Here is a 15,619-nt window from a genome sequence, read left to right on the forward strand (position 1 = left end):
TTATGCTAAGCGAAATTAGTCAGAGAAAGACAAATAGCATATGACTTCACTCGTATGACGACTTTAAGACACAGAACAGATGAACATAAGGGAAGGGAAGCAAAAATAATATAAAAACAGGGAGGGGGACAAAACATAAGAGACTCTTAAATATGGAGAACAGAGGGTTACTGGAGGGGTTGTGGGAGGGAAGATGGGCTAAATGGGTAAGGGGCATTAAGGAATCTACTCCTGAAATCATTGTTGCACTCTATACTAACTTGGATGTAAATTTAAAAAAATAAATAAAATGTAATTGTTTGTTTGTTTTTACCAAAATCAAGTTGGTAAAGAATATTTTAGGTATACAAATTTTCTTCAAGTTTAACAGCTATTTTAACTGAAGTAATTTTTTACGTAGTCATCAAAACGGATTTAATAATAAAAATTACGAGTATGTGCCTTTGAGTATCACCAATATAAATAGTCTATAATTTAAAACGTTTATATTTTCATTTTAATATCCTTGTAAGCTGAGTTGACAAACCTGTGTCCTGTTAAACTCTCCCAAAAAGTGACAGTTCCATCAGTTCCACAGGTCATAACCCATGCATGAGGTATTCCTTTTGCCTTAGTCCCAACACAGACAAAGGCTTCTAATCCATATCCAAGAAGAAGACTGCACAGAAGGTTAGCATGATCTTCACAGTCACCCTAGAAAATGAAGTGAATTAAGTATTTATTCCTTCATGTTGTTTCCTCATCAATATTCAAATATAAAATTATAATTAAAAAGTAGTATTAATTTTTTCACTTTTAATCATAAGTCTAGTGTTATGCTGAAACAATTGTGAGGGGGCAAAATACACTAATTTTAGAAGACCCTAAATTATCTTACACAGTCAGTGCTCACAAATCTGATAGTCATAACATGTATACTTTAAGAGAGGGCTTTCAGGGGCCCCTGAGTAGCTCAGTTAAGCAACTGATTTCGGCTCAGGTCATAATCTCACGGTTCGGAAGTTTGAGCCCCTACATCAGGCTCTGTGCTAACAGCTCAGAGCCTGGAGCCTGCTTCAGATTTTGTGTCTCCCACTCTAGCTGACCCTACCCCACTTACATTGTGTGTCTCTCTCTCTCTCTCTCTAATAAATAAACATTAAAAAAACTTATAAAAGAGAGGGCTTTCAGATCAAAAGTATATAAAAACTCATAAAATATAGAAAGACAAGCAGCAAGACTTTAAAGATGAATAGCTAAAGGACATGAACAGACAAGATGACAAATAATACATCAAGAAATGCAAATACATGGGAAAATACTCAAAACAATGAGTTACTGTATCTGTATGTGATCATCTTAAGGCAATAAACATTAGGAAAAATGAGTGAGAGAACAACAAAAGGCTAACAATGGCAATAATTATGGTAGGTTATATATAATTTTCCCTTCTATTTTCTAAATTTTCTTTGATAATGTTCTATTACTCTCAAATATTCAAAAATTTATGAAAACCACAAAAATAGAAAATAATTTAAAAAATCAAGATATAAACAATAAGGCTACAATTATATGAAGATGTAGTTAAGTGTAGGTAAGTGTAGGACTACGGGTAATACACACAAGCAAAAATAACTATTAAGTTCAGTGTTAGCATGGGAGATGATTTCCCCCCTAAATTTTATATTAGTGGCTCTGCACCGTTGTTTTTTATTAACTATACTAAAACCAATAGCATTTTAAAATCATCAAATTGGTTTTTTGAAAAATATAATATCCAACCTTTTACACTCAATAATTTCTATACTGAGATTTTATAGTTTAAAAAATTCAAAAGAAAAGTAATAACACTCCCGAAGATATTCAATGAAAAATTCACTTACAAGTATATCAAAAAATTGGAAGCAAGCCTACTGTAGCCAAAAGGAATAGTTCCTACAATGGCAAAATAGTTAAGCAGATTTTGTATATCAACTAAAGAAAACTTTATTCGTACAACCATTTAAAAATGGAGATCATAAAAATTGTAGCAACACATGGAAAAATGTTCATAGCATAATGTTAAATTATAAAGGACACAAAATTTTATTTATATCTCTATTATAATTATGGAAAGAATGATAAATACACAGAAGAAAAATATAAAAATATAAGAGATGAAATTTCACCTTTACTCTTATAATGCTGTTGTTTGTGCGAGAATAACTTTTTCAATAATTTTTAAGCTTCTAATTTTAAGATATGCTTTCTCTTTAAACAAACTCAGGTAAACAAAATAGTGAATAAAAGGGTGCTTATTTGCTTTGCAAAAGAATGATTTACATAATAATTTTAAATATATACCATTCCTACTATATTTGAAGTCAAAAAGCCTAAATCCATAAACACAACTTTTGGAAACCACAGCTTGAGAATAAATCAAAATAATTCTTCTATAATGTTTAACTTTTCAATTGTTTTTAAGATAAAATCATTTTGACACATCAATCTCTAATCTAAATAGGTTCTACTGCATGAACTTTGCCTTGTGAATGAATACTCATACTATTTATACAACCTCAAACAATAAAATTATTTCAAAACAATAAAGTTCTTTTTTTCTGTTTCTATAGAACTGGAATGCTAAAGATAGTCTTATTTTTATATACCAACATTTGTAGAACACAGATTAGGAAATATCACATAATCTATAAAATTAGTTTATTGAAACCAATTCATTTAACATCAATAAATGTATACAAATTCTTTTCTTTTTAAATAAAGATCAACAAAGTGTTTAAGAAAATTTTAATGTTTATTTTTGAGAGAGAGAGAGACAGACAGACAGAACATGAGTGGGGGAGGGGCAGAGAGAAAGACAGAATCTGAAGCAGGCTCCAGGCTCCACATTGTCAGCACAGAGCCCAATGCGGGACTGGAACCCACAAACTGTGAGATCATGACCTGAGGCAAACTTGGATGGTCAACCAACTGAGCCACCTAGGAGCCCCTACACAAATTCTTAAATATACACTTATATTCAAAACTAAACGATATATCATGCAATCCAAGATTTTTTTCCATATTCATTTTGGACTGCCATTTTCTCTTTTTAAAAAAGGTATCATTTAAGTAGATTTTAACATGAATGGTACTAGAAAGACTGTGGTTCTAATCCCAGCACCATCTCTATTCACTGTTTAACTTACCTCTATATCTTAATTTCTGACACTTGAGACTTGTCTCTACCTCACAAAAATATTACACCAAATAAGAAACTACACAAGAAAATAAAGATGCCAAGTTTTTTCTTTATGTATTGAAAACAAAAGATTCTGACTAGTTCAAACGGATAATATATCCATTTTCCTAAGTTAATTATTTTCAAATGCGATAAATTCACAATAACTATGATGTACTGTTTTCAATTCTATTACGTATGTAAGATACCTTGTTTCTACAGAGAAAGGCCAGCAGAGTGCACCACTGTTCCTGTTTACCTCCTCCTCCAATAACCGGGGCTCTTTCATAACCAAGGACATTAACAAATCTGGCTGCTTGCCTTGGAGTATCCAAAAGCCTCCCTGCTCGAAGTGGTTTAATATAGGAACAGACTGGTCTATTTATCCCATTTTCATCCTGAGGAAAAAGGAGGAAAACATTAACTGTAATGAAAGATTAATCATCCCCAATTTTAACACTCTTTCTTAGATTATTATTAACATGGGATAAAAGAATTCTGGACACCACCACTTACTGAGTGCTGACCCTGCATCCAGCACTAAGGCAGCTGAGGGCTGTGCATACAATTTTTTTTTAGTCCTTTTAACATCTCTTATCGTTTCCATTTTATAAATGAAGAAACTGAAGCTACAGGTATTATCCAATAAAGCTGGGATTCGAACCTTGAGCTGTCTGACAATAAGAACTTGAACTCTCGTGATTCAGCAATCTCACTACTGGACATATATCTGAAGCAACTGAAATCAGTATCTCAAAGAGATATCTGCATATCCATGTTCATTCATTGCAGCATTACTCACAATATCCAACATATGGAAACTGAAATCTCCTTTAATGGACGAATAAGTAAAGAAAATGTGATATTACATATACAACAGAGTATTATTCAGCTATAACAAAGGAGATCCTGCCATTAGTGACAACATGGACCTATCTGAAGGGTATCATGCCAAATGAAATAAGCCAAACAGAGAAAGATAAATCTTGTATGATGGTTGTCACTTATATGTAGAAGCTTTAAAAAAAAAAAAAAAAAAGGCTCATTTCACACATATAGAGAACAGAATGGTTGGGAAGAGAGAGGAATAGGTGAGATATAGGTTAAAGGGTACTAATTTTTAGTTATAACAAGAGTAAGTTCTGAGGATCTAATATATAGCATGGTGAGTAGTTAATATAGTTAACTTGAAAGTTGCTGAGAGTAGACTTTAAGGATCCTCACCACACAAAAAAAAGAGTTAATTATGTGAGGTGATAGATGTGTTCATTATCTTAATTTTGGTAGTTATTCCACAACATATATGTATATCAAGTCATGTCATATACTTTATATATATACAATTTTATTTGCCAATTATTCCTCGATAAAGCAAAACAAAACAAAACTCCTCTGAAAACAGAATAGGCAGGTGGGTAGGGGATGGAGACGGGCTCTAAGCCGAAGTATTCTTCCATAATATCATACAGAATTTAATACTGTGTATTCAAACAATAACTTTTCTGATTTACTGATAAAACAAATTATCAGAACTCATTTTTAGTTTGTTTACATTATACTTGGAGATCCACAGGAAACAATGATTAGTTAATCAAATCAACTGAAAGCAGAGTTTTGAAAATCATTTTAGAAAAACATCTTTCAAATACAAGATATATCCCAGCAGTTGAACTAAAGAGCTACAGTGCATACAAAAGTCTCTGATGACTGTCCACCACTATGCTTGTCGAGTTAACATTACAAAAGCCCACATTTCCCTAACTTCATGATTATTGAGATGACAAAGTCAAAGGTCTACTTTCTATTCAAAATTCAAAGACCACACTCTCTATCATGGCAAGACTCCTCAGAAATAAGACCTAATTCAGCCAACAAAAACATCATCTGTTTGAATTATGTCTTTCTACACCACAAAAACATCACTTCTCCAATATAATCCCATACTTTAGCAAGAAAAAAAAATCCTATTATTTTCAGTTAATTATAGTGAGAAAGTCTGTGAATTTTTTTATGATGCAGAGGAAAATATTATGATTTCACTCCACACTATGGTTCTCAACTCTTAAAGGTACTGATTTTTTTTCCCTGTCCTCTCCCACCCCATAGTACCTCCTGGCTCAAACATATCCATGGTGGTCTCTTATTCTCCACCTCCCCCATGCTATCTTAGGAATCAGCAAAAAAAAAAAAAAAAACTCAAATAGAATGAAGAACCAAAGACAGATAAAGAAACTAAGGAAGAGAGACAGGCAAAAGGGAGGAGATTTAAGCATACGGTGTGTTTCAAGGTACTCATTTTTTTTTAATGTTTGTTTATTTATTTTGAGAGAGAGAGAGTGTGCACACATGTGAGTTGGGGGAGGGCCAGACAGTGGAGGGAAGGAGACAGAGAGAGGGAAGGGGGGATAGAGGAGGAGGGGGGAGAGAGAGAGAGAGAGAATGAATCAAGCAGGCGTGAAGAGCCCAGCATGGGGAACCCTGAGGTCATGACCTGAGCCAAAACCAAGAGTCTGACTCTCAACTAAATAAGCCACCCAGGTGCCCCACAAGGTACTCATTTTTAAAACAGAATATCATGATTTCTAATTTTAGAGAGAAGTAGAAAACTATTACTTGGATTTCTTTTATATTAACTCATTAACTCAGTATTATTATTAATCTGGGGTAGTATGAGAATATTAAGTCCTGAAATCACAATCTAATATTAAAAAGATAATCTCAATCCTCAAGTGATTTATAACATTTTCCTAAAATTTAATGGCCTTAAAGATCAACTTCTATAGCTCTTTAAAAATTTTTCTGTTACTAAAAAATTTAAAAGCTATGATTAAGTGAATTATTATTATTATTATTATTAAACAAGCAAGGAAGGGAGGAGAAGTACAACGATTATTATGTGTAATGACTGAGGATTCTACAGATGTTTGGTTATGATAAAGGTAATTAACTGAGTTCATGAGTAGGTCATTTAGTCCTAGTTTTACAACTCTACTAATAGGGAGGAAAGGCATGAGCACCTAAAAAAATGGATGCGTTTGCCCTAAATCAATGATCAACAGTAGCAGCTTAGACTACAAATATATCCTATGTTCCATTACAGCAGTATTTCCTATAAATGCCTATAAACTAAATGTCTTGAAAATTTCAGTATTTCAGCTTCTAAACCTGCCCTGTCCATTAAGAATTTCCAGTAAGAAGGGCGCCTGGGTGGCTTAGTCAGCTAAGCGTCCGACTTTCACTTAGGTCATGATCTCGCGGTTTGTGGGTTCGAGCCCCGCGTCGGGCTCTGTGCTGACTGCCAGCTCAGAGCCTGGAGCCTGTTTCAGAGTCTGTGTCTCCCTCTCTCTCTGACCCTCCCCTGCTCACGCTCTCTCTCTCTCTCCTAGAAATAAATAAAAAAATAAAAAAATAAAATAAAATAAAAAAGAATTTCCAGTAAGAATGCCACCAACCCTATGTGGCTATTTAAATTTTAATTAAAATTAAATAAAATTTAAAATTCAGTTCTTTATTTCACTGACCACATTTTGCATGCTCAATAGCATAATGGCTACCATATCGGGCAGCACAGAGAACATTTCCATCACTGCATAAGGAAAGTGCTGTTGTAAACTATTTCTTCTTGTGTCTGAAAGCAATAGAAATTCATTTTCAGACCACATATAATAATTTTTTTTTAAAACTACAGTTTTTGTGATTGGATTGACTGCCTTAAGTAACTGGTGTTGTTTTCTTAAATTCCTATCTAGCCAAATATAGAAAGCAGGAGCAAAAAACACTTCTGGGGAATTTAAATAAGATAAACAGTTTATTTACTCTATATAGAGAGAGGTGGTCGTGTCAAACTAAAAAAGCACTAGTCAAAAGTGCAACGTAATAAAGTCTCCGTGTGCTATTTGATCTCAGGAAAGATTCTTCACTCCTCTATCCCTTATACTGTTTATTTTTACAAAAGCAGAAATGCCTGACCAATTGACAATCTCATATGGTTACCATGAGACTAAATGATCTTATATGGTTCAAATATTCTTACAATGAATTTTAAGAGATAAGAACTTGCTTACGTAATATTTTCTGCATGAAAATCCCCGTTTCCTGATTCGCTTAACTGCATATCTAAACCTCTTCCTCCTCCTCTTTCATTTGCCATTTCTTTGATCCACTTCCTCACCTACCCAGTCTTATTCTCTGGTCCCAGATTCCACATGGCAATGAATAACCTTACCTCTGACTAAATAGACAGTAGAGAGACAGTTATATTTTGACTGGTTTCTCTTCACCCCATCCTGACATTACTGCTACCTCACCTTCCGAGCAATGTACAGACAATGCTATCAAAAAGTAAGAAATTTCTTACTTTTCCTTACATTTCCTTCATTTCCACCACTCATCAACTAGACTTTCCCATTCCTAAGCTCCCCATCTAGAAACTGAACCACTCTTAGCCCATCTTACTATGTAGGATAAAATTAAATGCACTGGATGTGAAATATGTTAGTCAAAATAATACTATACTATACTCATATAAAACAATCTGTATAACACTGAATACGTATAAAATATTTGAATAGTTCCTCAGAAGTTACAAAAAATAAGAATCTGACCATATATTTTATGCTGATTTGTTAATGAGAGAAAATGGGCATAGGATACAGGAAAAACAGGCAGAGATATATAATTGAAAAGCTGCAGTTAAATATTACTAGCTTAGATGTGTTGGCTATATAGATTACACGTAATACTATTTTTAAAAACATACCCTAACAACATATGTCTAAATACATATATCCAAAGCCCCAATTCTGCACATGAAAACAAATACAACAAAGTATCCTAGTAGTTAATCATTTAGTCCTGAGTATCAGTCAGGGACACACTCCAAGTTAAACAAAATGGGTTTTCATCTATTTTAAATCAAATACATTAAAAAAGGGTTTTAGAAAGGAATTGAAAATGAATACCAAATTTAAACAAAGATTGTGTTATGTCACTCACCTACTTAGTGAAAGAGAGTATCAGAAAATCAGCATTCTATTTTTACAAATAAACTTTCATTTGTCTGGAATAAATAATTTTACAAATTCAACTTTATACATATATGAAATTTACATACACAAAATTTATATATATATGAAATTTATATATACATGAAATTTACATATACAACAGTAAATCTCAAATACAGATGTGAACTTTTCCTAATGCAATTTACAAACCTGTGCAAATATCTTAACCAGCCGTGAGTTGTGTGAGGGTCGAATTTGCAAATATTCTCTCCACCACTGCTTAGCATATACAAGAAATAATCGTTCTTTCTCTGCAGTTTTCTGACGTTCCAAAGCAAGCTTGAAATTAAAAGAGTATATTTTTTCAATTACTAGATCTTTTTAATTAAATACTATAAAATACGTAACAATTCAACATACTTCTCTTCATCTCTACCACCACCCTAATCTAAACCACCATCATCACCATCATTTGTAAGAGCCCCCTGATTTCCCGGTTTCTTTTAATTTTTATTTATATACTTTGAGAGAGACCATATGCATGCGTACATACACACACAGGTGTGTGTACCAGCTGAGGAGGAGCAGAGAGAGAAGGAGAGAGGATTCCAAGCAGGCTCTACACTGTCGGCACAGAGCCACGCAGGGCTCCATCTCAAGTGTGAGATGAGCTGAGCCAAAACCAAGAGTTGGCGCTCAACTGAGCCACCCCCCCAGGCACCCCTGACTTCCCTGTTCCTGCTCACCCTGCCTACAATCTAGTCTACATATATTAGCCAATAATCTTTCTTCTTCCAAGACAAAAAGTTTTTAATAATAATCATATTGTCATTCTCTTGCTTAAAACTAATAAATGATAATTTTCTAAGAAGAAATCATTGTCTACAATCAACAGGCAAATATTTAGCTATGAAAGCAAATACACAAAGAAGAGAAAGTAAGAATTATTTACCTGTGTGTTCACGACTTCTTGAGATAATGTTTGATTGAGAGGTGGGTACATCTCAAGTTTTATATTTAAAATTCCCACAGAAACTTTTGATTCTGTGCCTATAAATATAAATATTTAGAATTTCAGAGGTTCCAAAACTATGCAGATTTAGTCAAAATCCAACCAAAATAATTTAAGAATTTTGGGTCTCCACTTACATGAAATAGGTAATATTCAACATCACCTTTAATATTCATATTATTTGAGCCAGATCAAATTAGTTTTTATTTTGCACAAAGGCTTTTATCTAATTATAAGGAGATTACCTATTTTCTGAGCTTCCTAATCACATTTTAAGGGACTTTTTGGATCTAATGGATTTGAGATTCTTAATTTTTACTCTCATTAAATGTATACCAACCAGATTAACGTTAAAAACAAAGTCAAAGCAAAAGTTAAAATCTCATTCTCAGAAAATATTTATACTCTTTGTTACCTACAGCAATTCCCATTATCCCTTCCCATTTTTCACATCATATGTGAATACAAATTTTCAATCCTTGCCTGAATTTAAAGGAATTAGAAAACAAATGTACTTTATACCAGAACTATTTACGATTTCACTGGTGAATTATAATATACTTGTTTCTTGGTCACTACTATGATTTGATTCTGTGACTTAGTTTTATCACCAACGTAATTCCCTTATAGGTTAGGCATAAAATACTGGTAGGTTTCATTTTGTTTTTCACTGTTATTAGCAAATACAGTATATATTACACATCAAAAGTATGAAAGAGTCCAAGGAGACAATGGTAAGACAGGCACCACCTCTGTCCTCAAAGAGTACTATTCACTCACTGATCCTATCAATGAGCAAGTTAGCACCTCTTTGAGTCCTACATTCCCACATGTAAAAGGTTGGAAGAATATCAACTCCACATTCTGAAAGAATTACTGCTGTAAGAAGATACTAGTACTAATAGGGATGCATTGTATATTGGAGTGTGCTGAACTGGAGGATTTTTGCATATGCATGCGTGCACATGTGTGAAAAATCTTAGTTTTCTTTATAGCCTTACATATAATCAAACCAATCTGGAGGGGAAAAATAAAAGTCCTCAAAATTTCTCTATTCATTTCCCATAAAAAAATTTTTCCATAAAACAAGGTCAGATTGACTGTGATGTTCTATAGTCATAACACACTTCAAGACATCCTAAGTCTATAATACTGGAGTCCAACTGTAATTCTAATGAAATTTTTACATGCTTCCTTCTTAGTTTAAGGCATTCAGAAAACATAAAATTTACAAACTGTGGTAACAAAAAGGTAACAGTGATTAGTCATCATACCTACACCCATAAGTTCCACAGTAAGACTGGTCACTCCATTTTCTGAGCCCAAAACTGATCGCCATTCAAGAAAATAGGAGGCTACTAAAGTAGTCTCACCAAATATGTCTGTTTTGATTAGCACCATATGAACGGGATCACTTATTGATAACATTGTTGTTGAATCAGCCATTCTAGTTCCATCACCTGGCAACATAAACCAAACAAATACACCACATTACATATTCCATTAAGGCCAACATAGAAGAATAGTTCTAATGCAAAGGATACTAATAATAATCTTATATAAAACCAAATGACATAATTTGGTATGCCTTAGAAAGCAGGCAACAAATTATTTAAGAAGTACTATCCCAATTTTGTCACTCACTTTTGAGAAAACTGGAATAATTGTGATGAGTCATTTAGTTACTCAATGCATATCAGGGTTTTCCAATCCCTAAGAGATAAGTCTGTTCTTTAAAAGTACTTAACTAGGGGAGCCTGGGTAGCTCAGTTAGTTGAGTGTCCAACTCTTGATATTGGCTCAGGTCATGATCTCTTGGTTCAGGAGTTTGCGGCCCACATCAAGCTCTGCACTGACAGCACAGGGCCTGCTTGGGATTCTCTCTCTCTCGCTCTCTCTCTCCCCCACCTCTGTGTGTGCACACACACTCTCTCAAAAATAAATAAGATAAACTTAAAAAAAAAAAGTACTTAACTAAAATCTACCCTACTACAATAAAAAGCCTTCCACTATGTCAACATTAATTGCCAAACTACCTTTATCCCTAAACCTCCAGAAATAATCACCGTATCATCTACACAAAACTGAAAGACCCAGCAACTCGGAGCCAGCATGGTAAGTCATTAACAGCCTAATTAGGACAATATTTTTCATGAGGGGAAAAAAACCTTTTTTATAATGTATTAACCACTTTAATAACCTAAAATTCTGAAGGTAGTTCTGTAATTCTGCTAAGTTTGCTAACTAAAACATAAAATACATTTACAGAAGCCATGTAGAACAATTACAGGAATCAAATATAATTTTAAAATTACAAAAATGAGAATTATAGATTTCCATCTAAACTTTATTTTTGAAGTTACATGACATCATAAATCTAGCCATCTTTTATAAATGAGAACTATGTCTCATCCTCCAATATATCCTCAGCACCGCCTAGCATCGTATAATGCACCTAATAGGCATTTAAATGTTTATTACAAAAGAGGCAACCATTAAAGCAGTAAAAAATAATCCTCAGGGAAACTTAACTATCAGGAAATAAAGTAAGAAGACAGGTGGAAGTAGTTTTTATAAAAAAGAGAAAAAAAAAAAAAACCTAGGGAAATTCACTCATTTCAAATCTCTCCTTACAGCAAAAGTTGTTACAGTTGTTCTGCAATAATACCTAATGAAGATTTACTCAATTAAATGACAATTTATTATTGCTTCTTACCCAAGCTTTCTCTGTGTACTTCAAGTAAAAAGCCATCATGAAAATCTGGTTCACAGGCACATGGAACAGGTTTAGAACGAAAACGTTGGTTTCGAAAATGTAAACATAAAGTAAAGGTTGAACAAACTTGTCCCGGTAAAGGCTCAGGTTCTTGTAGATGTTCCAAGAAAGCTTTTCCACCCAAAACCTGAAGGTAAAGATACCTCCGTGTTGGATCAATATTAGCTGTAAAGTGTAGCAATATATATGAGGAAACTGCCAAATTAACGTAAGGAATGTGATCAAGACAACAGGAAATAATAACTTGACAGAAATAAAATCAAAGACTAAATAAAGAGTAACACATTTACTATATACCAGGACCTTTTGCAACTAGGGAAGAAAAGATACAAAAAAAATATTTTTAATCTCAGTTTATATGCTGGCTATTCTCTCCCGGCTAGAAAGGAGTCAGAGCCAAGGCTTAAGAAACGTTTACTTTTTAGTTGCTTATCCAACACTCCTCCTCCTCCACAAACCAACTCAGACAAATACCAGCTCAACAAGCATACTTGTTAGGTAATTACCATTAAAAAAGCAGGCTGTACAATGTTTATAAAATACATTATTAAAACATGAGCAACAGGTGATCCTGTTTTTGCTTCCACTCTGCTATACATTAAATCTTCTAACACACTTCATGCAAAACAGAATCTAAATTTTTTTGGATGATTAATCATAAAAATATAAGTATTTCACTCTGGAAAGAAAAAATGTTTTCTATCAAATACCAAACACTACAGTACATCAATATGCAGTACTATCCAAAATGAAATCAATGTTAAAAAGAAACACACATACTTTTTTTTAACGTTGATTGTCTATCAGTGAAACAAAAAGGTTGTTTTGGAGAGGAAGGGAGTTCTTGATCAACACTGTCCTAGAAAGGCAGGAAAAAAATGAAAAATTAGAAAACAAAAATTATAGCTAAGCAAGGAAATGCCAACAATGGGACTAAGTAAATTCAATAAATCCCCCTCAAGGAAACTTTTCCCAGCCTAATTAAATAATTACATAATTAAAATAATGAAAAGTCTGCAAAAAGGGTGATGTTACTGGTCACTCCTAAAGTTTAACAGGGAAATAGACAGTATTCAACCAATGTCCACAGAATGCTAAAAACAAATTCTTAATGTCTTCAACAAGGGTAAACTTTTTCTAAGCCTAACATTTGGCTTATGATTTTACCATGAACTAATTTTAACAAGGAAATTACATTCACATAGCAAAGCTGTTATTGGGTCAATTTTTAAACATATGGGTTAATAAACCTCAAAAACCAAAAAAAGAGACTGTATTAAAAAACTTATTCCCTGACGTATTATGCAGTCCATCCAATTTTTACATTATAATACTCAGGTATTGAGGTCACAGTTTCTCATTATTGCCTCATTTTCAAAAGGCCTACTTACTAATTTGTGCACTGAGAGGCTATCATCCCATTACTGACCTATTTGTATGAAGAGATTTGAAGGTGCTTACGCAACTATTTCCTTACAGAAATCGCTGATTTGTTAATCATAGAGAACGGAGTTCCAAAAGAATGTGTTTATTTAAAAAATATGCCTAATCAAAAAGATTATAGAACAATTACTAGTGAAAAAGAACTGGGTTATGGTGAACTAATTTAACTAAAATATGTACACTTAAAGTTACAGACCTAGAAAATAACAACAGAAAATTCTGTAGAGAGAGGAATATGGAATGTAACTCTAATCTCATTGATACATAATCCTACTTGCTATTTTCAAGGGTAGAGTTTGCTTATATTTGAAGGATATTACTAAGGATAAAACTATCTTACTTTTAAGATTTTTATTTATTTTTTAAGTTTATTTAAAGATACTATATTTCAGAAATCTCTACACCCAATGTGGGACTCCAACAAGAGTCCCATGCTCTATCGACTGAGCAAGCCAGCCGCCCCCAAACTGTCTCATTTTATTTTTAAAAATTTTTTTAATGTTTTTATTTATTTCTGAGAGAGAGACAGCATGAGCAGGAGAAGGTCAGAGACAGAGGGAGGCACAGAATCTGAAGCAGACTCCAGGCTCTGAGCTGTCAGCACAGAGCCCAATGTGGGGCTCAAACCCACCAACTGTGAGATCATGACCTGAGCCAAAGTCGGACGCTTAACCGACTGAGCCACCCAGGCGCCCCAAACTGTCTCATTTTAAAGCGGTTTTACGAAAAAGAGGCCCCAAATATGGGCCCTATAAGCGGCATTAAGCATGAGAACATACTCTCAAAACCTTTCCCCTAAAAGATTACTCACAGTAACAAAATTAAGTTCTTTCATCACATCATCAATGATTCCCCGACGTCTAAGGGCTTTGATCAAATCTTCAGTTGATAACTGCTGTTGATCAGGTGCCAATTCTTCCCGTATTGTCTCGGCAAGGATTTCTCTTATTCTGCCATGGACATCCATCTATGTAGAAAACTCGCATTACAATTTACACTACAAAGTCATCAAACATTGCCAATTAGCTAATTTCTTTCTAAAACACCCAAAGGAAAAACAAACGATGGGCGAGTGAATAGACAAAATTCAAGAAGGCTTCTCAAGTTAATAGTAAATGTAAAATTTTTGCCAGAATTCAATGAGAATGCAGTTAAGATTTTTGAAAGAAAGAAAACCAAAAAAAAAACAATTAGGATGAATTTTTTTAGTGCAAATTCTAGGAATAAGGTCTACTGGTTATCTACCACCTTTGTTACCAGTTCCCCACAAATAACACTCAACCGAAACAGACCTTTTGAAAGGGAATGGATGTAATATAATCAAAAGAACACAGACCTGGAGAAGATCAAGGTCTGCTTATTAGACGTGACCCTGAGTTAACTTATTCACCCTTTATGATTCTGGGGAAAAAAATAGTGCCCTGCCAAGACTATTGTGAGGCTTAGCCAAAAAAAAAAGTGCTGCACATTGAGCACAAAGTCTGGCATACAAGTGCACAATAAACGGTAGCTTTTATTATTTCAGCTTACTGCATTAGGCTGAGCACCTCAACAATGTTCTTGAGCTTCGCAGTATCACACTTTTCGTTGCAAGTCCTTCAGTAACTTCCCTTTGATGACTTAAGAATTGCTGATTTGGTTCAACTTGAAAGACACAAGTTTCACCCTTAAAGTAATTCTAATTCCAGATCTCTGAAATATACACACCTGCTCCAAACACAACTTCTACTCGATCTGATCTCCGGAAACCGCGGGATGAATGTTTTATTCTCACAGCGGTGCGATCAGTCTCCCACGTTCCGTCACCTCAACCTCGCCAGCACTAGCCTGCATTGTTCTCTTTCATCGAGGCTAGAGAGCGGCCCCGGATGGACACCCGGAGCCCACCCGCCCGCGCTCTGCGCCCCAGAGCCTGCGCTCGCGTCCCCGGCAAACAGGCGCCGCCCGTCGGCCGGGCCTCGGGACCAAAAGCGGTGCCCGGTCCCGCCCGGGCCCTCACCTTGCTCAGCTGCTGGTGGATGAGCTGCTTCAGCTCGGAGGCTTTCTCCGGAGGCAGCGACATGCTGGGGCCGGCGCCTCACCGCGCTTCTCCCCGCTTCGAGCGCTCCCCGGCCAGCCCCGGAGTGCCAGTCGCGGCTGAGCAGAGCCGGCGCGACTGCCGGCCCCGCGCAGCTCCCGGGGGA

At 34.8% G+C, this 15,619-nt stretch overlaps 1 protein-coding gene across 2 annotated transcripts in view; it reads right to left on the bottom strand.

The window, feature by feature from the left end:
• Positions 1-15,594, bottom strand: part of CEP76 (centrosomal protein 76) — a 37,358-nt gene extending 21,764 nt beyond the window's left edge. For both annotated transcript variants that reach the window (XM_039217241.1, XM_039217240.1), the window contains exons 1-9: positions 15,436-15,594; positions 14,248-14,403; positions 12,774-12,852; positions 11,934-12,158; positions 10,492-10,677; positions 9,158-9,255; positions 8,416-8,544; positions 3,409-3,597; positions 527-693 (exon numbers count right to left, since the gene is read on the bottom strand). In XM_039217241.1, coding sequence (XP_039073172.1) covers positions 527-693; positions 3,409-3,597; positions 8,416-8,544; positions 9,158-9,255; positions 10,492-10,677; positions 11,934-12,158; positions 12,774-12,852; positions 14,248-14,403; positions 15,436-15,498 — 1,292 coding nt within the window. In that variant the 5' untranslated portion in view covers positions 15,499-15,594. The remainder of the gene's footprint in view (positions 1-526; positions 694-3,408; positions 3,598-8,415; positions 8,545-9,157; positions 9,256-10,491; positions 10,678-11,933; positions 12,159-12,773; positions 12,853-14,247; positions 14,404-15,435) is intronic.
• Between the last annotated feature and the right edge of the window lie 25 nt (positions 15,595-15,619).

The sequence above is a fragment of the Hyaena hyaena genome, unplaced genomic scaffold, assembly GCF_003009895.1.
Source record: "Hyaena hyaena isolate Hyena2069 unplaced genomic scaffold, ASM300989v1 scaffold_673, whole genome shotgun sequence".
Classification (NCBI taxonomy): Eukaryota; Metazoa; Chordata; class Mammalia; order Carnivora; family Hyaenidae; genus Hyaena; species Hyaena hyaena.